Here is a 26775-nt window from a genome sequence, read left to right on the forward strand (position 1 = left end):
AGATATATTTTCAAACACTTCGAACCAGGAATCTTTGTATTTCACAACTGAGACATCAATATTTCGGTTGTTTCTTTATATTTGCTAAAGTACGTGTTCGAAATAAAGCTTTAACGATTTCATGTAGAGTGGTGGGAGACCCGTCTATCTTCAATATATAAAGTAAAAGATGGTGGGCTTCGGTTGAATCCTTGCTTTAATTATACAGTAGAATGAAAAGAGTCCGATAAACTAACCCCATTCAGAGTAGATTATGCTACCGAACTATAGTGAAATACCATCTCTATACAGTTTATACAAGGGCTCTTCTGTTAATGGAGTCAAACGATGCTGCTCGGAAGTCCCAAAAATAAAATGTTGACGTTTGCGCAGATATATTTCTACAGGTTTTAACAACACGGTATCGAAAGTATTGAGTATTCTTTTCTAAAGCCTTTTTTGGTTTCGCTTAAATGATGCTCTCGATCCAATTAGTTAAACGACATCTCAGGATCTTTATATGCCGAAAATGTTCGTTGAAAGATTGTAGAAAAGTTATACATTTTTTGAAAATTTGTTATTTTGAATATATTGGGATGCTCTAAAATAAAAATGAGAAGTCTTGGGCTCCCAACTGGTTTTTAAATCGTCTGGGAATATTTAAGAAGTATCTTCAATTTTGAAAACTGACTATTTAAACGGTTTAAGCACTAAAAGTCAAACTAAATGGCAGTAACCGAGTACTAGTTTTAGACTCTTCTGTTCTAAAAAAATATATGTATATATATCTGAACCCTTAGAAGAAGGAACTTTAGGACCAAGCTCATCATAAAACGGTGACGATTGGCGTTTATTCTTTGACAGCTCATAACGTAGAGTAAAAATGTATTCTATTAAATAATGGAAACAAATACGCAGGGGTAATTATTGCCCACAGTACAAAGTTGAAGAAATAATGTTGCAACTTTTCGCTAATCCTGAACGAAATAAAATATAATGAAAATAAGATGAAAATTTCGGTGATAAAAATGGTGAACAGTTTTCTCGGTCAACAAAGTGGTTGCACTAAGTTTCCATTTTTCCTAAGTCTTTGGGACAGTAGAAATAAAAGAAGTTTAAGAAAGAGTAAGGAAAAACTTGTCAAATTAGACGACTTACAAAAGATACTTAATTTAGAAACTTTACGACAGAATCCATGCAATGCAGAATTTTCTCGCAAATTTGAAATCTCTTAAAAAAAGATGCAAATTTCGGTCATTATAAAAATGATGAACAGTTTTCTCAGTCAACAAAGTTGTAACACTAAGTTTCCATTTTTCCAAAGTCTTTGGGACAGTAGAAATAAAAGAAGTTTAAGAAAGAGTAAAAAAAATTGGTCAAATTAGACAACTTACACTTTACGACAGAATCCATGCAATGCAGAATTTTCTCCGAAATTAAAAATTTTAAAATTAAATTGAAGTTGTAGGAGATCTTTAGCTAGAATAAAAAAGTATGCGGTGCAATATGCGACAATAAAACTCCACTTCATCCACATTCGCTTGAACAAGTTTCCTGAAAACTAAGGAAATATCAGCGAAGATAAAGGAGAGTGTATGCATCAGGACTAAAGTGTCATTGAAGAGAGCTATCAAGGTTTCTGAATCACGATGATGTTGCCTAACTTCTGTCAGTCTCTGATTCCATTTTCGAAAGTACACATCAAACAAGAGTTTTAAAAAGAAGATGTATGCCTTCATTGCCGAAACTCAGAAACAAGAGTTGATAAAAATATTCCAATTATATTTTTGAATACAAAACACAACACTTCAACAATTCATTGTTTAAATTCACTATAAAAATATTGCACATTTTTTGCAAAACTAAAAGGTCTTCGCAAAGCAGAAATAACGTAGAAAATTCATCTTCTTTAATAAAGCCCATTTTCCTCTAAAAAACTAAGTTAATAAGCAGACTTATTGCATTTCGTGTTGAAAAATCCAAGCTTCCTTATCTTCAACGTATATTTTGTTGTTGTTGTGTTGAAGCTTCTTAAACTGTCACTGTGAATGGAAAGCTCTACAAAGGTATTATTCAGGCCATCCACGATAGTAGTCCGAAACTTTAACGATTTGTTGATAGCGCTGATAAATGATATTTTATGGACAGAAAAAGAAACCGAATTATGTCTGCTGTCTTTAATACTTCTACAAATATCGAATACTTAACAACTGAAATAGGCACTAACTCAATTATTCCAATTTCCAATGAATAAATTACTGACCACAATCAAGTCAATTTTTATCCGACATCCGACATAAACAATTATGAGCGGTTATTGATTTGTTTCTATTTTCTCATTAACATTATTTACACCATTCTTAAATAACTTTATTTATACTCAAAGTTTCTTATAGAAGAAACTCTTTTTCTTTGCTCATAAACTTTAATGGTTAACCATTCAGCTGAGGTTAACCAAATTTCTCAGCAAAACAACAAATAGAAATGTCATGTTTTCGATAAATTTTCAAAACATTCCCCACAGTTTATTAAACTCTACTTAGTTTGTTTAACAAATTACATTAAAATTTAACGATATCATAAAGTTTTGTTTTTGCTTTTGTTTTCGGACAAAAAACCTATTTTCGGTTTAGTCTTAAACTGTTTTGTAAGTTTTCTTCTTCCTTAATAATAACAAAGTATCTTTTTCTTGCTGCTTTTGAAACAATCTACATATATATCTATATTATTTATATTCAATAAAGTTCTTCTTCAAAACCAATTTTCTTTCCCTCCCGTTTAAGAATTTACCTACTGGCACATATATCTACCTATTAATGGTTATGGTTTTTGTATTCCACGTCAACGAAAGTCTTAAACTGAAGATACCAATACACGTATCTTTTCAAAAACTTCTTGACAAAAACAATTTAATTCATAAAATGCCACCAATTAAGTTAATTTAATTTGAAAAGTTTCTTAGGTATAAGATGATAATATTTACAATCTATACCAACCAATAACAACCATAAAGCTTAATGATTTTAACAAAGACAAGAGTTTCCCTTTTCAAGTGTTTTATTCAAACCAATAAAATGACAGTATAGAACATCAAAATCAAAGAAGTTTCTTAGAAATCATTGCCAGTATTGAAATGTATTCCTTTTGAAAATTTAATAAATTTCAATAAAGTATAAAAGTTCTTTCTTATTTTGGTAATTTTAATTTTTAATCACATAATTAGATTCTTTATTTAAATGGTTGATTTAAGAAAAAGTGTGAACATTATAAATCATAAATAAGATTCAACCTTAATCCTTCTCTGAGGTATTATCTTCTTTAAAGGTTTATGGTGCAAGAAACAATTATTTTGTTTTGGTGGTTGAAATTTGATTTTAAATTATTTCCGTTTTCCACCAACTAAAACCTTTTCGTATTTCTCAATGATTGGCTCAATAAGACGTACTTATGAAAATAGGTAACAGTTGATTTCCAGAATTTAAAGAAAGTTATATCCTTTAAGAAAGGTACGATAGATTTTTTTAATGTGTTACAAAAACATTGTTGGAATCCATATCCCAGCCAACTTCTAGGTAAATTTGAATTCTTGAATTTTTCGAGCCGCAAATGCGACACTTCTGCTAAAATGAAAATAATCGTTAAAGATAATTTTTCTATGGACATTAGCAAAGTTAATTTAGATTTTGCATCGTCATATTTTATTAACCAGTGACAAAAGTCACCAAAACTCCCACATCGAAATACAAAGTCATTAAGGTTTTTTAACGTAAATGAATACAAAACTGAACTCAAATTTTGAAATGAATTGATTCATACCAATATCAATACAAAGTGTAACAATTTAATTTTAACCCAGGTAAACAAAAAAAAGTACGTATACGCCCGAGTATACAAAATCAACTACAGTCAAACCCGCTTAAGAGAAACTGCCAAATGCCACAGTCCCTCTTTCACTTAAGCGGGTTTTTCACTTAAACGGACCCCGCTTAAGTGAAAAAAGTTTCACTTAAGCGGAGTCCGGATAAGTGAAAAAAAATTTCACTTAAGCGGATTTAAAAATTCCATTAAATGAAGATTTAACGCTGGAAACAAGTGTACATATTTATCTATTGCTTGGAAAAAGTTTAAATAAAATAGTTTGAGTAACACAACAATCAAATAACACAAAAATAATTTATTCAATAAAAAAAAACTAAACACGTATGTATGTACATATTATATAGGAATTCAAAGGTAGTATTACATACATATTGCATAAATTATATTAAATCACATATGAGTTTTTGTACTTTAATTGATTGGCACATTGTGCATACCAAAAATAGGCTTCATTAAGGTTTTAAATACATAAATATTCACATTTTTGAATAAAATATTGTTAGTTCAATAAAGAAAAAATTTCACTTCCTTTTAAAAAAATCATCAATTTTAGTTTGTGACAAAGACTTAAAATGGCAATTCATCATTTTATATTCGATCTCATCAAGAATTAGCTCTAGTTCAATATCACCATCCGAAAACTGCTTAAGAACACCGAGAGATTTAAAAGCTTCTTGGAGTGTTGGTTTCTGAAAACCCAAAATTTCCACATCTGAATCATTTTCAGATGCAGATCTGTTGTCTCCAAGCTCTTCGAATTGTAGTGCTGCCTCATTTATAATGTCTTCGTCTGTCATGTCGCCAAAACAAGGAAGATCCTGATCTATATTTACAAGATAATCAATTTCTTCTCTTATTGCTGTCGGAAAATTATTTTCTTCATCTACTGGTTCTACTTCTACTTCTTCATCACTGTTAAAAGTCAAACCAGCTTTCCGGAAACAGTTCTTTATGGTCAAAGGAGTCACCATCCACCAGGCTCTTTTTATCATTTTTAACGCAATCAGTAAATTTATTTTTTTTGAAAAATCAGATAGGGATTCCCCATTATCCAAATGAAGAAGTTGCTTCTTTGTTATACATCTTCTGTAATGGGCCTTAAAGCAGTGTATAATTCCCTGATCCAAAGGTTGCATGACAGAGGTGGCATTCGGGGGAAAAAAATCAATTTTAATGTTTCCCAAATTAACATCGCATTCTAATTTGTGGCAAGAAGCATTGTCCACAATTAACAAAACCTTTTTTTTTTTTGCTTTAAATGTGTTGTCCAAATCTTGCATGATCATCGTCCAAATGTTACTTGTCATCCAAGCTTTGGTGTTAGCATAATATTTAACAGGAATCGTGTTTTTGTTAAAGCATCTTGGATTACGAGATTTACCTGTGTAGATGAAAAAAAGATAAGCAAACACAAAACATCAAATAATTTTTTTAATCTAAAACTATGTACACACCGATACAGAAAATCATTTTATCTGTTCCAGTTGAATTCGAAACAAAAAGGATCGTAATACGATCCTTTGGTAACTTCATTCCTGAAGGGTGTTCAGTTCTGTTCACCAATGAACCCGTTGGTAGAGCCTTAAACATTAGCCCGGATTCATCCGCATTATAAATATCATCAGGATCGTAGTTTTGACGAATGTCTGGCCACACATTTTCTAGCCAAGCATTAGCAGCAACTGTGTCAGCCGAATTTTTTTCTCCACAAAGCTTTTTAAATTGGATGTTTTCTCGTTTTTTCCATCGATCTAACCATCCATTTGTCGGCTCAAAGTCGACGTCCAGCATCAAAGAAAAACTTTTTGCCTTATCCATGAGCATTGGCCCAGTTATTATGGCGTTTTTAGAGCGCATGTCTTTAAACCAAATGGACAAAGATTTATCCACTTGCTTTTGTGCTCCAGTGCGCTGACGTTTCCTTAATAAATTTTGGTTTTGGGCAGCCACTTTAAGGATTGTATCTTTTTGTTTAATTATTCTAGATACCGTCGGCGCACTGCAATTGAATTTGGAGTAAATATTTTTCCTGGTTTCACCATCGTCGAGTAGTTTTAAAATTTTTAATTTGTCTTTTACAGACAAACAAACTAATTTCTTAGTTTTATGTGGCTGAAAAGGAACATAAATTAAATTTTATTTTCTTGTTAATTAATCTCAAAATACGTACATACCTCTGGATGAGACATTTGAAATGTTGTTTATATTTTTGAAACAAAACCAAAAAGCAAGTCGTTTGTATGTAAATAAACGTTTGTGACAAACAAAAATTGAAATGTCATTTTCGTGGTGAATACGTGGTGAAGGTGGAAAATAAAGATGAAATGACAGCGTTCAGCAAATTTTTGGTCTGTTCGATTACTTTTTTTTATTTTCACTAAAGCGAGTTTTTTTTTCAATGAAATATATTAAATTGAACTGAAATATGTTTCAGGTATCCGGGTTTTTCACTTATGCGAGTTTCGCTTAAGCGGAGTGTTTTAAAGGTAATTGGTCGAAAAATACTCGGGGATAAAAAAAGTGTTTCAGATAAGCGGGTTTTTCTCTTAAGCGGGTTTCTCTTAAGCGGGTTTTACTGTATTTTCCTTATATGAAGTCACAATGATCGGCATTTGGTTTCTTCATTTAATCAACATTGATTGATGAACAATAAAACTGCATTTTTCAGTTTTATTTGACATTCTTTGAAACTGTTTAAGCTTCTAAACACCTATATTAAATTTATTTTGTGGAACATCTTAAGCGGCCCATAGACACCAAACTTGTGATTACACTTGTGTCGGTGTGCAAAAATGTGTGGCTAGTGTGGCCAAGCTTTAAAGTCACTATTTGTGATATTTCCTCTTTCTGTGTACAATTTAGTGTGTCATGTGTGGTGGAATGCCACACCGAGTGTCAGTACACCGGTGTGCACACAAGTGTGTTTTCTATAGGCTGCTTTATGATCCACAAAATCATTTATCTTTCCAAAGTTACATCCTACTTTCTATTCTCACTTTGGATTTTAAAACTTTGTGACATTTTTTTGCAAGAAGGGTTTAGACAGCAGAAGCTTTAATGAAATCTTTGGATCTTAGATTTAAAATAAAATAAATTAGGTGGCGCAACAATCCGTTTAGAACCAGGGCCTAGTGACTTACAACTCTCAACCATTCCTTTTGCGAGTACTTTTTATCAGGGATGTTGGGGACCTACAGTTTTTAGCCGAATCCGAACGTCTATTTTGAGAAAGCACTTTTCATGAAAAGAATTACTCTTGTCAATTCCTCGCAAAATGTAGTACCCTTGAAAAAAACTTTAGATGGAAAAGGGAGGGATTGAGAGTTATTAAACGTTTCTGGATGAACAAAAAACAATAAAAGTGCAAAGAAGCACTTGGAGTGCTAAACAAATGAGCGCAATGGTCTAGCTTTGACTTTTCTAAAAGCTTATTTGAAATGCTTAAATAAGCTTAACAAGAAGTTACTAGGAAATTGAAAATTAATATGTGATTCGATACAAAGCGTGTCCGCTTTTCGTTGTAAGCTGGATATTTTTGAAAAAGATAATGCTTAAAAATAGAAAAAATATGAAAAATAGAGGACATTGCGGTGTTTTCAAACTTTCTATCCGATCTTAAAAGCAAATTAGCTGTAAGATTCCAAGACTTTGCAAAATTTGAAAGCTATCTCATTTCTTTTAACTGCATCATGAAGTAGCAGAATGAACAGACCTGGCTGCAAAGTTATTCGATCTTTCTTTTTTTTCTTAAATTTAAGAAATTCAAAAACTAGACCTTGATAAAAACGTTTTAAATCGTATATGGACCCTATTTTACACTACTTGCTGAACTCTGCTACCGACCAATAAATGTCTTGCCATTGAAAGTTTTTTAAAATTTTAATACTTTATGAAATTAGTGAACATTATTAAAAACACAATTTACTGAGTTCTCGTCAACCCGGTTTCTGTGAAAACATGTTTAACAATTAAGATCTGAATTAGACAAAACAAAATATCAATTTTATGTCTGTTCGTTCTTTCCAAAACTCTTGATAGTATTTATCACCTTAAGCTTCCTAAAAAACTTAAGCTAAATCAATTTCAGCAAAACTTCATTACTTCTGGTTACTGGGTAACTAAATAAGAAGTTTCAAAAGGTTTTTAGTACTTTTTGCCCTTAGTTTTATAACTTTGTTGTGGTGTTCCTCAGGGCGCCATATTTAGACCGCTCATTTTTCCCATGTTTGTAAATAACCTTCCCGACGCCATTTCACATTCTAAAAGAATCTCTTTGAACTGTCGGAGCTGAATAGTAGAACGATAACCTAACCTAAGAATTTTTATCAGCTTGACCAAACTGTCAATTACTTCTTTCATGTAGCACTTAGTTTTCCACAAAGGGCTGCCTCGTGCTTTTTTTTTAGAAGTTTAATGTGCCTTGAGTTTTTCTTATGAAATTTCTGATGAGTTGTTCATAATTGTTCATAATAAGGCTTTGAATTGGCAGCTATCAACAATTGCATTGTGCGTCCATATTGTTAGACGGAACTTTTTTTAAAAATTAACAAAACAATCGATAAAGAATGAAAGCTTCGCAATTAGATCTGACAATCAGACTGATAACCAATTCGACTGTCAATTTGATTTATTTTTTGTGAATAGCTGTTTAGCTAAAACTCTTTAGTCATCAGGTGTACTTCTGTTTTTGTGTATTGGAATAACCTATGCATAACCCCGAAATTTCTATCTTAATGAATAGGACTTAAATTTAGCTTTTCTTACTCCAAAGTTGCTTTGTTTCTGAAGTAAGTGTATATTACCTAAATGACTCTAACTTCGATTTCGACGCCATCTTTGATAAAATGTATGTATCTTTATTTTAATTCGATTCGTTTTTGGTTTGTAAAAATATTTTAGATTCTTTAACTCTTTCTCATCGTAAAACTATAGGGACTGAAATATTACAATCTCTAGGTTGATTCAAAATTAAAAACGTTCTTGTTCATAACTTAAGCAGATGTCGTTAGCTAGTTAGAAACTATTCAAATCAAACTAAAGGGTGATTTTTTTGAGGTTAGGATTTTCATGCATTAGTATTTGACAGATCACGCGGGATTTCAGACATGGTGTCAAAGAGAAAGATGCTCAGTATGCTTTGATATTTCATCATGAATAGACTTACTAACGAGCAACGCTTGCAAATCATTGAATTTTATTACCAAAATCAGTGTTCGGTTCGAAATGTGTTTCGCTCTTTACGTCCGATTTATGGTCTACATAATCGACCAAGTGAGCAAACAATTAATGCGATTGTGACCAAGTTTCGCACTCAGTTTACTTTATTGGACATTAAACCAACCACACGAATGCGTACAGAAGAGAATATTGCGTCTGTTTCTGAGAGTGTTGCTGAAGACCGTGAAATGTCGATTCGTCGCCGTTCGCAGCAATTGGGTTTGTGTTATTCGACCACATGGAAGATTTTACGCAAAGATCTTGGTGTAAAACCGTATAAAATACAGCTCGTGCAAGAACTGAACCCGAACGATCTGCCACAACGTCGAATTTTCAGTGAATGGGCCCTAGAAAAGTTGGCAGAAAATCCGCTTTTTTATCGACAAATTTTGTTCAGCGATGAGGCTCATTTCTGGTTGAATGGCTACGTAAATAAGCAAAATTGCCGCATTTGGAGTGAAGAGCAACCAGAAGCCGTTCAAGAACTGCCCATGCATCCCGAAAAATGCACTGTTTGGTGTGGTTTGTACGCTGGTGGAATCATTGGACCGTATTTTTTCAAAGATGCTGGTGGACGCAACGTTACGGTGAATGGCGATCGCTATCGTTCAATGCTAACAAACTTTTTGTTGCCAAAAATGGAAGAACTGAACTTCGTTGACATGTGGTTTCAACAAGATGGCGCTACATGCCACACAGCTCGCGATTCTATGGCCATTTTGAGAGAAAACTTCGGAGAACAATTCATCTCAAGGAATGGACCGGTAAGTTGGCCACCAAGATCATGCGATTTGACGCCTTTAGACTTTTTTTGTGGGGCTACGTCAAGTCTAAAGTCTACACAAATAAGCCAGCAACTATTCCGGCCGAAATGCTCGAAAAAGTTACCCAAAATTGGACTTTCCGAATGGACCACCTAAGACGCAGCCGCGGTCAACATTTAAATGAAATTATCTTCAAAAAGTAAATGTCATGGACCAATCTAACGTTTCAAATAAAGAATCGATGAGATTTTGCAAATTGTATGCGTTTTTTTTTTTTTTTTAAGTTCTCAAGCTCTTAAAAAATCACCGTTTATAACTAACCACCCATTTTGCTTTGTTTTATTCTTCCTAAATGACAAACAAAAAAAGCATCCAATTTTTCAGGTCCTTGCAATCTTCGTGAAAAGAAAATATTGTTTTCATATATTTATCTACTACCTTTTGGCACACAATTTTACCGCAAAGCTACATGACAAACGTTCTTCTTGTTTTATGTTCAAAACGACGAATCCTCATAAAGCAATCACATCTATCTCTATCTTCATAAAGTGTATCGCTTAGATAGATAGACTCACACTAATGTATCTATGTATGTGTAAGTATGAAAAAACGATAAGGCCGCAGCACTTTATATATAATTTTTCTTCTTGTGAACGTTTTTCTCATAGAAAAAAAAAGAAGAAAAACACCAACAGCCGACGAAGGACTTTCAGTCATAGAAGCTTGAAAAACAACAACAATCTATTGGTAATTCATTTGTTTTGGTCTATCACCCCCTATAATGGTTCTGTAGAATATGATACAGGCACATCTGTAGGTAGCTAGCTGTAGGTATAGGAAAGGAATGCAAGTTGTTAGCTGTTGGGAGACCCCTGTTCAAAACATTTATTCTATCCACATCCCCGCAGAGATATCAAATAATGTTATGGTGCTTGAAGCTTGGGGGTAGAAAAGTCGTACACACATGTAGAGTACGGATGGTGTCACATTCAAGTACTCACGCACAATATCATTTTCCTGGTTTTGAATTTAAGGGAGCGGTTGTTTATTGAAAGGGAGACGATGACGACTCCTCTCTATGAACACAATGAGAACAATGTACCAAATGTATGAACGTTCCTACTTTATATGTCCCCATAGAATGTGTGGATAATAAAATCATTGAATGACTGAGTTCCGCAGACACTCTGGGGACAACATTCTCTAAGAACAGAAACACAGTACAGTAAGTGTCGCCTTAATAAATACACCTGGGTACAATTGAAAGCTTTTTTTACTTTTTATTGCTACCTAATAATATCACAATGGGAATCGACATCATAATATCTATAAAAGCAAGGATAATAGGACTGTACTTTGGGTCTAATAAGTCGACAGTCAACAACGACTACGACGAGACTAATAAATAAAGCAGTTCATGGTATGTTCCGAAACTGGCTTGTTTTATTGGGTTTTGTTGCTTAACCCTAATTAAGAGTACATCGATGTGCTTTTATTGCAAATAACATAGACTAAAGGATGCGATAATACAAAACAAGTTGTGTATATGGAATACAAAATGACGATTTGTTTGAATTAATTTTGTGAATGACGAATTTTAGTGCCTTTGGAAATTTCTCTGTCTGTCGTAGTCGGTTATTTACTTCGGAAAACAAATTTTCACTTTTCAATTTCAATAATTTTGTATTAGCAGAATGATTTATGTTAGTTTCCGTGGGTTTGAGTACGTAGATACGCTTTTGTCTAAAATGAAATGTTTTACAAAAGCCTGCCTGAGGCTATCCCTATTCGCTTATGCTCATGTAGGGGTAAATGACGATATTTTGTTTGTATCACAATATCTGCATCTGAGTTTGTCATCACGATCCCTTATTAAAAATGCGTGCCTAAAAACTTCCTGTCAAGCCGATAAATTCAAGAAGTGCTTAAAAATCTTAAATGAAATGCTGGTGTGCCTCAGGGCTCTGTTCTGTCTCCGACACTCTTTTTAATTTTAATTTGTGATATCATGTTAAAAACTTCCGATTAACTGAATTGTTACGCTGGCTGTTGTCTATAAGACTTATATACGTCCAAAGCTTACCCATTTCTCCAGTAACTTAATTAAGCCTCATTGGGCAGTATTTAACGAAGAGCTTTTAAAATAATTTCTTTTAATAATATCATAAACTCAACAACGTGAATCGAACGTCGTCGTAAAGTTTCTTGCATCACAATTTTTCGCAATTATTTTAACGGCCTATGCTCTAGTGAAATAGCCAATTGCATACCCCGCCCCTTTTAACAATACCAATGAGTTTGCCATTATGTTCAACTTCAGACGTACTGTGAAGTTAAGATATTTGTTCTTTAAACGTACTAGACGAATGTGGAATGCCTTATCACAGTTTTCCTTTCAAGAATTTATGTAACCAAATCTCCCCTCTACCCTATCTCTTTTTCTAACGTTTACACTTAGTCTTTAACATGTGACTACACAAATATCCTTATTATAGTAAGTAAATAAACCTCCACAAGGTCGACTCTTAACAATTTTGTGAGTGGATCTCAGAGTCATAAGTCTTTTTGCTAAGCACCGAAGTATCAGATTCATACCTAAATAAGTACTGCCAAGGTCATTGTTATGTACATTAACAGTAGCTTTAAAGTTGTAAAATGGTTTCTGGATTTAAAGAGCTTTGGCAAACTTATTGAATTCCTGCACTTTTTTAAGTGTGAAGCACTCGATAGCTTTTAACTAGTATTGAGGAATTTTTTATGCTAGCATTCCCATGAATGCATAGCAAAACCGGCATGTTTAAGCAGTTCGGGTCTTGGTTCTAGTAGCTTACTCTACTTCTTCTGAAAACTTTGACGGCCTTTCTGGTTAAAAAATAAAATGAAAGTTTTTTTTTATAGTTTCTGTACCAAATTCTCCAAAAATCGGAAGAAAGTGAGCCTTTAGCTGTATAAAATTAATCTCCTACTGAAAATTAAAATTAAAATTCTTCTAGACTGCAGTTAGATGATACTCTCTTAGACCACTGTTTCGCTTCGTTATTTTGATTGTCTTCATGGTTTAATGCAGAATTTATAATACTGCTTCTTAGTTAATCTGCCTTTGGTTGTAAATACTAAAAACTGCTGATGGTAAGGCTATTAACATTTTCAATTTCTATTCCATTTACTAATTTCAGCTTATCGAGAGTTCTCCAAATTAAAGTGAAACGAAGTCTCATATGCCAAAAAACACCCTTTATGTACCTTAGTGTCAATCAGGTTATCTAAACAGCGATATCGCAATCAAACACTCAAACTGGACAAAGCCATCTAAAACTTGCATATACCAGTACCTACGTATGTACATCCCCAGGCTAAACCTTGTCACAGACTTTAGGCCTTTCTTTACTGTATTTTTTCATGGTCTGCTGTCATAGCCACCGTCCACAGCCGTATTTTCATATAAAAATTCTCTATACGTAGGAAATTAATTGAGTCATTCGATATCCGGAATCTTTCCAAACAAAAAAAAAGCACATCAGCGTGTGGACTGTGTGGAGTGGGTGCCCCAACCCTCAAACCATTGCCTATGGCAGCTACCTTATTCATGGAAACGATGCCGATGAGATGATGATATTTGGAAGGAGCTCAAAACCACCCTCAACCAAAAAAAACAACCCAGATAGTCATATTCCTTAAAGCACATTACCACGGGCTATGGTCGACCACACGAACCTTGAAGCATATAATAATTAGTAGAGCGCCCGGGTACACTCGTGTTTAACTATAAGATATCTAATGCTATCGAGAGTCCTTGTGTATCCTTGTAAAATAATAAATTAGAATTCAGTAACTCCCATTTTTGTTTCCATCTGTGTAGTGCAGAGTGTAGTCCCTTTGTCGCATCGTGTTGTATGTCTATGTCGTCGCTATACATGGCCAGGATGAGATCCGAAACCTAAGTAAATTCTAAGTTTGTGAAATTGTATCCTCTGGGGTTATTTCAACCCTGCTGTTTTCTGTTCGACCAGCAAAAATACATAAAGGACGAACAAAAAAAATCCTTGCGCTGCTAGCTGCTGGCTGCTGCTGGATAGTATGACCGCAGAAGCGGAAATTCGGTTTGGAAATATGGTGGATGAGTGAATACGAAAAATATACTTACAGGAAATAGATACAAAGCACAAAAAAAGAACCAAAAACAATTCAAAAATATGAAATGCAGGCACAATCTATAACCTAGGCAAAGCACCCATATCTATCTTCCCATATGCATTACAAAATTGGTTTGTATACAGATACAGATACAAAGGGGTGAATATTTACTATTCGATACATACTCGTATATCGTATATCTATCTAAGTTAAGGTAATTGAAATTTTAGTAAAATGTTTGCATTGATTTCCTGGAAAAAATCCATAAAAACGCTCTCGATTCGTTAGCAGATTTTCGCGCCCACATAGGTACAAATATATTTCATTAATTTTAAAATTTCCGAGAAATACATTTGAAACAGTATAACTTAATAATGAATCACGATTCTCTTTTCCAAAATTAAAAATCAAATTGATTTTTTCAGAAAATTTTGTGAGAGAATCATTAAATGAAATGACTACAAGCAAAATGTTAACATTTTGTGTGTGTTTCATTATCATCGGATAAAAGATAGTATCTCACTAATTAATAAAATATCCGTTCAATGGATATTAAATATTATGTATATGTACTTTTCGAGAGAAAATGGCACTTTTTCTGTTGGCATAGCCGAATGATATAACCTGGTCTCATTATGAAGGTGTTAAATCTCAAATCAAATGCAGCACAATTCTCGATAAAACACATTCATTAAATTGATTTCGAATATAATGAATTTTACACATAATGAAGTATCGTCGTTCTAATACTAATATATTTTTAATAATCTTCATTGACTGTAACGTGACGGCTATTATATATCCCACATGTGAATTACACTAGAGGATTGTTTGTTTTTTATAAAGGGGTGTGTTTTTTAATCCCATACATTTTCATCTTGAGTTATCTAATAAAAATTTACTAGGTCACGGTCTTATCACTGTTCGAATATTGAAAGAAATCCACTCAATAACCTTCGAATTTATTATAAACGCATGCCTCAAACTAAGATATTACCGTAATCATTGGAAAATTGCATACGTCATTGTTGAACAAAATGTTTGTCTATGCAACAGTATAGATGTTTGAATTTATGAATAAAGATGAAACGTGAAATATTTTAGTTGAAAGGTAAGGAGAAAACTTTTCATCGACTTATTGAAATAAGCACGAAAAAAAAGCGGCGGCACTGCCATTAATCCCAATACCAATCCTAACAAACAAATTTCGAAAAACCGCTTTTGAAAAGGCTCAGCACAATAATAGAAGAAATAAGACTAAATCCGAATCAGTTGGGAATTGGAAATAATGATTTCACCATAATAATATTATAAATGTGGTCGAGAAGGCACTTAATCAAAACAAATATGCTTACTTTGATTTGCGTACGAACTGCATAGGGACCTTTCAAGACAGTTCCAAGAAAAACTGCAATCCTATGTAACGAACCGAGAGTACAGTACGACGAAAACTTAACAAAATAAGTGCTAAAAAATAAAATAAAAGAAAGTGTCCTAGAACCAACCTTGTATCTTTTCTATACAAGAGATATTCCATACAGTATAAGAAAATTTCTTAAGAGTTGTGGGAAAGAGTTGCACCTAATAACTTGACCTATAGTTAAATCATTTGTAGAGCTTTTAAAGATTGGTCCTGAATAACCGATGGCTCTCTTCTGCTACACTACTCGAAAAAGGAAATTAGAAAACTTTAAGTAATTTGTCTACTGCCGTCGAAGTACAGAATTTTCAAAATAGAATTTTCATTTTAAATATCTCGGTTTTTGAATAGCTGTTATCTTTTGACATCTTACTTTGCCATTACTTAAACGAAACAAACTTCAATAATGCATTCAAATTGTTAAAATACGATACAAAAGTTATTACAATTATATCAATCGTGGTCTTGTATTTTTAGAAGTGGAAATTCTGTAAAATTATTCTTGAAAAGTATGATAGGCCGCAACCGGAAGACGCTGTTGATCTATTTCTTAATTCATTGGCTATGCACTATAGCATACCTTGCTCTTTAAAATGAGATAAAGGTCATTAAACTCTTATTTTCAAGTTTTAAAGAAAGTACTTTTTCCCGACAATTATATTAACGCTTTCAAAACTGTTAAATTTCAAAGTAGTCAAATTTCATTTCGATAACTATTACTTTTTGATAAGACTTCTAAAAGTCTCATTTTTAGACAAAATTTTATTTAAAAGAAGTGGCAGGTTTGAAAGCTGGTCGTAGCTTGTTCTTCAATGTGTGTGATTAAATATTTGAAATTTCATGACGTCTTTTAGGCATTTTGTAATGAAACACATTTGAGAACAGTATCAGCAAATGGGCCTAAGTGTGGAATATGACATCATTCAAATGCCCGCCTCGGCTTCTTAAGTTGGCACGAATCCGAGTGGTCCAATTTTCAATGACTCTTTCGTATAGATCACCTTTAGGGCATCGATCGATTGTGGTTTATTTATATAGATATGTGACTTCAAGAAACGCCACAGGAAAAAATCTATCGGGGTCAAACCGCAAGACCGTGTTGGCCAATTCGCATCACCCTTGCGGGACATAACCTTACCATCAGTTCATGCAAAGTGTCAATCGTGGCGTTTGCTGTATAGCATGAGCGCCGTCCTGGTGGAACCACATGTCGTCTAGGTATGTCCATATGGTTTAATTTGGGCCATAAAAAACGAGTTATCGTCGTTCGCTGTTGACGGTGTCCGCCTCACTAATTCCGATTTCAAAAAAGTACCGACCAATTATGCCGCCAAAATTGACACCAAACGGTAACATTTTGAGGGTAAGGATCAGGTAATGACTTGGTGATCCTCGTGTGTGTTGGTTTCGTCCCATAAATGGCAATTTTGCTTGCAAACAAAGCCATTCATCGAAAAATGTACCTCGTCGGTAAAGATTCGAAGCCCAGTCAGCTTACAAAGGCGTTCTCTATGGTCATAAACTTCGAGTAGGCCCAAGTCCTAACGCAAAATTTGCCAAGCTGAAGTCTCCGAAACGCCAAGTTCTTGTGCACGGCGAAAAATAGACTGCCTCGAGTTCTGATAACACTTTCACCGATCTTGAGTTCCTAGAACGTACAGGTGTTTGCTGACTGTTTATTGAACCGATCTCAAATTTGGCCAACAAACTTTGAAGAATCGACTGTGAAGGCCACGTGAACCGTAAAATGGGCGCATTGCGCGCGACGTTTTGGTTAGCGAACAATCATTTTGATAAAAAAGTCTTATCATTTAAACGTGCTGTTCAATCGTGTAACAAAGGATTTGACAGATGTCACCGACACAAAATCTACCCGCGCCAATAAAAAACGCTTTAGAAAACTTTTCGAGCAAATTGTTTTCCTGTCGATCGTCCAAACAAGTAGTTTAAGTCATAATCTTCAATAGCTGAACAAAAATATCGCTCCGTACTGTAAGAAAAACCGATGTTTATGTTGTTTCAAAACACAAGAAACGTATCTACGGCATGGAATTTTCAATGGCTTCAATTGTTTCCCAATTGAAACTTTATAACGTCTAGATGCAAACCAAATCCAATACTTAAAGTGACCACTGATTTTGACAGGTATCATTCAGATACCAGCGCTGACAATCTGAAACCCCGAAATGAAAGGCTTTATAAAATATTCAATTTCATCTATAAATCAAATTAAATCGGTATTAAGAGTAAGTCTAATGTTAGTTCTACGAAATTAGATTGCCTTACATACATTATTATACTATTACCGGTTCATGTCATTATTTTTGCTCATATAAACGTAGTACAACATTTAAGTCATTCATTTCTAAGAACTTGATTGATTTGATAAATGAAGCTGACGAATCTCATCTCAACTAATCCAAAAATTCTACTTAAACAACCGCAAACTTACCCCTAATTCCTTAATGCTTTTAAAATTAACATACAAATACTCAAACTCAACATAAATATCAAATCCTTCCACGAATATTATACTTCTGTGTGCTTTGCATACACCTACAAATATATTTATCTTGCTATTTTCCTTCTCCTATTCCATCAAATTCATTATCGGTAACATTTACGAAATCATATCTCGGAAATTGATGAAACGTCGCATAGTGCAGTTGAGGATGGACATAAATAAGGCGCAAGTATTAGTATTTTACAGAGGCGGTTCTAAGGATTAAAGTGTTTTTAGTAGGGGTCACAGAAACTACCTAATGCTACATTTAGCCAAGTACAGGACTCCAATCTTTGTTCTGAGATTTAAAGGTTAGAAGACAGTATTGACACACCAATTTTGAAAGTGACGTATGTCACAACAAATTGCACATGCGTCAAAAAGAGATACTTTATCGATGAATGAATGGAAACTTTTAAAATTTTGTTTCGAACTAAAAAAGACAAACTTGACGTAGAAAACTGTTCCAACTTTAAGGTACATTCGATTTTTATCCAGAGCAAGCTTTATTTATGTCTATTAAAATCCGCCTCTGTGCAAAACCTATTGCTCTACAAAATGGAGGATAAATGAAGAAGGACTTAAATTTATGTGGTAGTTGATGTGGCTGTGAAATTGAATGCATGTGATGGGGCGCATAGATTGAACAAAATCACAGTTCAGCTCTTATCCTTATTTAGCTACGCTTGTACTTTTGCACCTTATATCACTTGACCTAGTTATTAAATAACATCAATATACATACATACATACAAACATAGGTATGTAGGTCTTTAGCAATACATTATTTTACTCACGTTTGGGCTTAATGAATCAAATATTGCTGATGGTAGTTAAACCTTGAGTCGCATGGTACAGTACAGCGCAGCACAGCATAATGCCATGCATTTACTTCCGATGGGCTTGTTTCCGATATACCTAGGACCTAAGCACATCCTAGGTGTATTGACAATAGACTGCATTTCTGTTGTCAGGTCATAGCCAATTTATTTTATGAGGTTATCATAACTTCCTTAGGTTTGTACACAAAAATTAAAAAAAGCGATGAAATATGTTTGTTGATGATGGGTTAAACAATTTGCTCAGGGTTTTTCAATAAGAAGTTTCATTTTGAGATTTTAACAAAAATAGTTTTTCTTTGAGTGAAATCAATAAATTTATATTTTATTCTAACGAAAAATGTTTGCTGTTAACAATGAAAAACAATATCAGCCAAAAGGATGTCACTGCTAATTTTGCAACATCACATCTTCTTCATAAAATTTTCCATCATCAAGTTACACGTTTATGACGGTATGTCCTCAATAACTTGATAAGTTTCAAAGGTCATTAACATAGACCTTATATCCCCAGAGAAAAAAAGACTGATGAATCACAAATATTCTTTCCCCTGACCTCTACGAAAAATAACACGTTCAGTAAACTTTTGTTGCAAAATTGCGTTTGGTTCGTCGCTTGTGTTGTGTTAGAATATTCAATTAGGATTTAGTAACCTTTTTTGTAACAAAACGCTAACCATGTATTTGAAAAACTTTGTTATCAGCTTGAAGTACAATCAAAACATTTACCGCAAACAGTAGTCGATTAGATGGACCCAATTTTCGTTGAGTTGTCCACACATTTCAATCCAAGTCTATATCTTCCGATTCGGGCCAAAAATAAAAAATAAACTATTAACCATTCCTGAGTGTAAGTACTGTTGACAGGGATAGAGGGTATCTACAGTTTAAAGCCGAATCAGAACGGCTAATTGAGAAAGCACTTTCATGACAAGAATTAATCTTGGAGAATTTGTCAATTCCTGGCTAGAGCCAGTACCCGTGGAAAAAAAGTCCAGCCAGGGATTGAACCAAACCTCTGTTCGTGAACTTAACCACGATGAAAATGTTTATAAATTGATAACTATTGACAAACTTGAAGTTATGAAATCCCTTTTGGAAAACCCGTTAACAGTCTTATTTTCAAGTAATTAAAGCTCAATCATTCCCGCCAGCCTAAAAGCTATATCAACAATGTTCACTTTGAGGATGGAAAGACTTTTCAACAATATTTCTTGTATTTTCGGAGCCTTTCGGAAAATGTTCTCCATCATTGAAAATTGATGAAAATACCGATCATTTTCATGCAAAGACCGAAAATTAAACGTTGCTGTTATCGAATGGAAACTTATATCATCTATAACATTGAAGGCCTTAAGAAAAATTAATTTTACCATAGTTTGGGAAACACCTCATCAAAGATCAGTAAAGAATCGACAAGCCTAAGTTTGTGTAAACTTTTACTGGTTTAACTGATTGCCACTTTTGCTGCAGTTTCTCAAAATAAAATGGGCTCATTTTAGCTTTTTCAAAGTGCAATACAATAACTAACTGCAGGAAATTGGCCTTTTTCTTTGGGTCAATTTTTGAAAGTTTGTCTCATTTCCCTTTGGTTTATTTCACGGAAAAGTGAATTTAACTAATTTGAATGCGTTTTCCAAGCTTTTATCGTTGCGTTTTTTATAATGGCGAAAATAAACATTAATACTTAGAAAGTGCCAGCTGCCCAAATAGCGGTCTATATAAAAATTAAACCTGGCCGTGTTTCAATAAACACTTTTCACTCTTCAATTTGCAACTGCGCACTATGCGTACTTTTCAATTTACATTTCACCAAACTTTACAAAGTCCAAAGTCTTTTCTGAGAAGTAAGAAGTAATGTTATTTTGCAAAGTATTTGTTCTTTCTGTTTTACGAAACAATAATCCTTGCAAATTAAATTTGTAATGGTCAAAAACTTTTAAGCAATATGTAAAGACTAATTTTCATTTGCAAATAAAAGTTTGTTTTGAAAATATGTCGAAAACTAATTAAAAAATAAATGTAACGTTTTAAAAATGAAGATATCAATGAAACTGAACAGGACTAATGCACAGGCTATTTATTTTTAATTTTGAATAATTTACAAAAAAACATGAATTTTAAATCTTATGGTAAACGTGTAATTCACCTTTTTTCTCATTTTGCGGATATTTTTTAATCCATCGAAATTTTTAATCATTTGACAGTTTCAAGCAATAATGCGTTTCATTTGAAAAATGGTTTTAAAATAATTTTTAACGAATATTTTAAAAACGAAGGAATAATTAACAGTAACCAAAGAGTAGTGAAACTAAGAATTAACGTCTTTTTTGAAAGTAAATTTTTGACAAAATTGAGTTTTTGAAAAGTATCATCGAATTTGTTCGTTTCCAAAACTGTAATTAAACTACAATTTAATAGGTGGAAATTTGAGTTTAAGTCTCTTGTTTTTTTTTGTCTTTTGCTGCCGTAATATGTGAACGTTTAAAGCCCATCGTCAACAACCTGAAGGTTCCTTATAACATTAACGCAGATCCTCTAAAAAAACCCAAGAACATCAAATCGACACCCACCATCTTTTCATCGATTTCAAGGCCGCATATGACAGAATCTACAGGGACCAGCTAAATAGAGCCATGTATAGTTTTGACATCCTTGCCAAAGTCGTCAATGTCAACTAAATAGGCTTTAGACAAGGTGATGCGCTGTCATGCGATTTTTTTAACATCGTACTTGAAAGAATAGAGCAGAGCTCACACGTCAACTTTAGAAGCACTATCTTTCAAAAGTCTGTAAAATTACTAGCATATGCTGGAATCGGAAGAACTCAGCGTGAAAGTGTTAATGGGGCTTTTGGGAGTATTGAGGCAAAGGTGGCAAAAATGGATGAAACTGTTAATGAAGGCAAAACAAAGTGCATCGACAAGAAAGGATTTACCACACCGACGCCTTCGTCTCTATCAAAACCTCAAAATTAACAGACCTAACTTTGAGGTAGTCAAGAACTTCGTCTCCCAAGGCTCTGCTATAAACACAGAAAACAACAATAGCGTTGAAATCTTGAGCAACCAAAGTGTCGCTACATAAAACCCTTATCATCCCCGTCCTGCAATACGTCCATGGACTATGACAAAAGCGGATGAAAGCACCTTGAGTCTTTTCGAAAGAAAAGCTCTTCGTGCGATCTACTGTCCCGCATAGAAGGGGAGTGGAGGATAAGATGAAACGATGAACTGTATGGGCTGTACAACGACGTAGACATTAACAGAAATATAAAAGTCCAACGATTAAGATGGCTGGGTCACGTAGAGTGCATGTAAAGCAATGCTCTGGCCCGGAAAGTCTTCGAATCCTAACCCACTAGATAGCGGAGTAGACGAAGACGACGCAGATCAGGTAGCACGCACAAGTGGAAAGTGACCTTACCCAACTTGGAGCGCGAAACTGGAGACATCTAGCTTGAGCCGAACTAGATGGAGAAGTTTGTTGGGTGAGGCCCTAGTTCACACAGGACTGTAGCGTCTTCTTAAGTAAGTAAGTACTTTTTTACTTATAGAAATATTATTATTATTATTTTGCGAAGTTCAAAAGTCAAAAATTTTAAGGGAAATAAGACCATGGTATTGGAATACCATGTTTTGTTAATTTTGGGACCTATTCATCAAGAAAAGGAAATATGAAGTTAAAATTTGACTTTCTTCTTTAACTTATCAAATCCTGGATAATATCGAAGATAATTTGTGTATTGTATTTCCCTGTTCTCAAATGCTTATATCGCTCTCCCGTATTCGTTATTCGTTAGGGAACTAATATGTGATATTTTTCCTTAAAATTTCAACAAAAGTTTTCATTCTTTTTATCTGCAGAACTCAGAAAATTTTATTGCAACTATACAAATGTAGTGTAAAGAAGTTGGCTTTAAGTTTTTTGTTTTGCTTTCTTTCGAGTCTTAAAACTAGAAACAAAACTGATTTTAAACGAAACAATTAGCGTTCTAATTTCTGTTGTTAAACTGTCGTTTCATCCTTCTTCCCTCTGTAAGAAGGTACAAAAAAAGAGCGAAATTCTCCAACTAAAACCAACGCAAGGTTTTCAGAACCACATTACCACTTTAATTTATGAGCGTTGCATTTCCATTATAAGACTTTTGCACACAGCAATAGAAAACCCCAGTTAACCCAAATACCACATTTTTTTTTTTTTTTTTTTAAATGAAAAAAAAAAATAGTTATATATGGTGTGTATGTAGGAGGCTGACGATGGCGGTACCTACAGAACAGATAATACAACACCGAGAAAGAAAATAAAAATATGGAAGAAGTAGAGATTCTACTCCTCAAAAACCAAACAACCGCCCAGCCATTCATTCACTAAATCAAACAGACAAATGAGATAGGTGCACAGAAGTGCACTTAAATGTCGCAAATTCTTTTGATATCCCGCTGCACTCTCTAATGGATTCTGAAATATTCCCTAGAATGCCAGAGATATCCGCGCCCATAGCACTCCAACTTCATACAACCAACCGTTGGCGTTGTCGTTGCAGACGGCGGCGGTAACAGCAGCGGCGGGATGCATTTAAACCGTAGTGGGTGGTTTTATATACATACCATATTCGTTGCAGTCTAAAACAATGGCTGGAACGTGCAGAAGAAATCTGTGATATTCCTTTCGCGGAAAGAATAGACTAGAGGAAGAAAAATAGTAAACGAAAAAAAACAAAGATATAAAAGCTAGAAGCTGGGAATTCTTCTACAATAACTGTCCAGAATTCCATTCATGGTGCTTGCTGATGGTGTTCCCAATTCCATTTGCTTAAATGACAACAACTGGAAACAACAGCTTCAGCTCGGAGACAGAGAAGAGCTACTAAGATGATGAAGATAATGGTGATGCTGATGCTGATGCTGATGATGATTCTGATGATGACGACGACGCTTGATTCCAAAGCTGATGCTGCTGTTGCTTTTTCTTCTAATGATGGTCTTGTTGATGCTATGTACGTATAATGATGTTTTTAGTTTATTTTCATTTGCTTTAAGTCAAACAAGATGCTTATATAGTTGGCCAGTTATTGAAGATACGTTGCGGGACGAATGACGATCACAACGACTACGACCATATAGCTTAATAAAACGGAGGGACATTTAAGAATGTTTATTGAGATGGTTACATAGATATTTCTGCTTGAATAAATGGATTTATTGCAAGGAATTCCAAAACAACTCCTTAAATGTTTGGTGTGCGTGCTTCGTTTTGCGGTTTTGGTTGACTTAATTAGGCTTTTAGAAGATAATAAAGTAGGAGCTTCTACTGCTTCATGTCGTTCGAAAAAAGTTCATGATCATAGATAAAATGAATTCGGAATTTGATATATTACTTAGAGGTGTTAAAAGAAACAACATAAGTGTCAATGGTAATAACGACTTATCGTAAGATCATATTCAAGTAATTTTGCCACTGATTGATACGGAAATAAGAGAACAACAAAATTCCAAGTCCGTGAATAAAAGAAATAACTGGAACGAATTCCGAGATAAACTTAGATCTCCCATGAAAACAATTGAAGAAATTGATAATCAAGCTGTAAAATGTATTGCTGATGCGCAACAGGCTGTGGAAAATAGAACTTCAATTGCTTCGAATTTTAGAGGAACGGAAATAAAGTATCCTTTCGAAATATAGGAGCTGAATTTATATAAAAGAAGAGTTCGAAAGAAATGGCAAGGTAGGAGATTTCCAGCTGATGAGACAGCCTTTAACCAACGAACCTTAAGAAACAAACTATGAGTTAAACAAATTATTGACCTGGTAGAGTTCTAAAACGTCTGACGACAGAGGCTCATACCGAATACTCTTTATAGAAATCAGCATCTCAAGACGGCAAATAGATCAGTTTTTTTTCTAGAAACGACGAATATAAAACTGCTTTTGTCACTCTCAAAGAAGTGAGAAGCAATTGGCAACATAATACAAATTGACAAGGTTGCGACCTTATTACTGTTCAGGTTTTGAAAGAAATTCCATCGATAGCCTTCAAAAAACTCCAACTTTCAATAAACGCATGCTTTGAACAAAGATATGTAGCACAGAAGTAACATCATACATACCAATATCGCTTACTCGTATACCAATCTAACAATCTTGGAAAAAGTTTTCGAAAAACTGCAACTGAAGAGACTTAGCAAAATAATAGAAGAAAGAAGACTTACAGATGTTGTGAAAAAAGGTCTTTCAAAAAAACAAGTATACTCGGCTATATGACTTGGTGTTGCTTTGCTAAAGCCTTCTCAGGTAATACTACAAAATACTGAAATAATATATTAAGAACTGATTCTTACTACAAGAATTAGTCGGAGCCAAAGAAAAAAGAAGCTGGTGTACCGCAACAAAGTGTCCTAGGACCAACCCTTTTTACTATATGCACAAAGGATATTACAGTAAACATCAACGTTGTCGACTCTTTTAAAAGATACTGCAAAATTAGTGTTGAACTTTTTAGAAGCAAAAACATACATAATTTTCCAATTTCTGTAAACAGTGAAGAAGTACATTATTATTTAAGAATAAATACCCCTAGGAATATCAGAAACATTCTGAAGTGGTTAAAAAAACCACAATGCAAAGCCATAGCAACTCCGAAATGGATAGACTTTCTTAAATGTAGAAGACAATGTTTAGAAATAAAGAAGAACCAAGCCTCATGAGTTGATGTTTTAAAAGTTATCCGACAGTATTACAGCTATAATACTTCTCCTTGAGTGAATTTAAATTAAAAATGAAAAATCATTTGTCGATCTTTCAAAGATTAGTCCTGATTAAGAGGTGGTTTTAGTGCTATAAGAACCCAATACCTCTCGGTACCGATTTTAACCGAGTGTCTTTTGATGATTTTCTTTGAAACAATTGAGTAATGAATGTTGCTGATGTTTTTATCCTCAGTTGTAAATATTTCTTCCTGTATTAAAAGTAGAAGGCTTCTTATTCAAAAATCGAAAAAGCGAAACCGCTAACTGTTCACTGCTAAATTATAAGTCTATATTCAATAGAAAATTGAACCGTGATAGAATCATAAATGTGCGAACTCCACTGTAACTAATTTAGGTGTACCTTTTTTTTTTTAAAAACACCATGAAATCGATTCGTATTGAAGGTATATATATTAGATATGTAATGGTCCATATCATGCTTTGTTTTTCTTTTTCAAATGAATTCGAATAAGTCTGAAATGGACCTATAGTAAAAATGAAATAAAATAAAATCAAGTCTAGTGTGAATATGTTCGTAATATTATAATTTGTGTCTTAAGAAAATTCTGTGACTCATAAGAAATGCAACGTAATTAACTTTTTTTTTTTTTTTTCTTTCAGGTAAGTTTCGATACATTGTTTGCATTGACAACTTATTTAAACAAATTGAATTGAAAAAGGTAAATGATTTATAATTAATAACTATTTGTGTAAATTTGTTCAACAAGCTTTAATAATAAGTTCGGTTGAAATAGGTCCTGTAGTAATATTCAATTCGCCATCACCTTGAATTTTATAAAATCATGGTTCTTTTTTTAATTTGAATTTAATAAAACAGTTCTGTAGTTGGTTTGATGACTTAGTGTCAAGTTATTTCGGTAGTAATGTCGGAAAGGTTTTTCCTGTTCCCGTTTATTTAGGACTTGAAGTCGGCCCAAACAAAATTACGAATTGATGTCAATCCATATGATCAACAGCAACTAATTGCTAAATGAACTCTGCTCGTTGGATGCCCATGTTGCAAATTTCTATCTCGATATCTCTGATCTTTGACATTTGCAAAATTTACAAAAATCTGGGTATATACAAAAGTCTAATCAAGCGTCTATGTTTGTATCTTTTGCCAACTATTTTTCTTTAAAATGGTGCCAGTGAAATAAATCTCACGTCACATGTGACCCTGATTCTTTTTTTTAAATCTTGGAGTACATGTCAGAATGCGAAAGTGTCACTGATGAAATATGGCTAAATGTCCCAAGGCCATATGTCACCATACCACCATTCGCATTCA

The 26775-nt window shown here is 33.8% G+C and overlaps 2 protein-coding genes across 3 annotated transcripts in view; one reads left to right on the forward strand and one right to left on the reverse strand.

The window, feature by feature from the left end:
- LOC129942321 (furin-like protease 1) overlaps nt 1–26775 on the forward strand; it is a 705779-nt gene that overhangs the window by 368688 nt on the left and 310316 nt on the right. The window lies entirely within an intron of this gene.
- On the reverse strand, nt 4110–6427 carry LOC129942323 (tigger transposable element-derived protein 6-like). The gene is made up of 3 exons (XM_056051196.1): nt 6033–6427; nt 5313–5970; nt 4110–5239 (listed from the first exon to the last, which is right to left on the reverse strand). The coding sequence occupies exons 1-3, from the start codon at nt 6045–6047 to the stop codon at nt 4380–4382; spliced, it is 1533 nt and encodes a 510-aa protein (XP_055907171.1). The 5' UTR covers nt 6048–6427; the 3' UTR covers nt 4110–4379.

Source organism: Eupeodes corollae, chromosome 1, assembly GCF_945859685.1.
Source record: "Eupeodes corollae chromosome 1, idEupCoro1.1, whole genome shotgun sequence".
NCBI classification, from domain to species: Eukaryota; Metazoa; Arthropoda; class Insecta; order Diptera; family Syrphidae; genus Eupeodes; species Eupeodes corollae.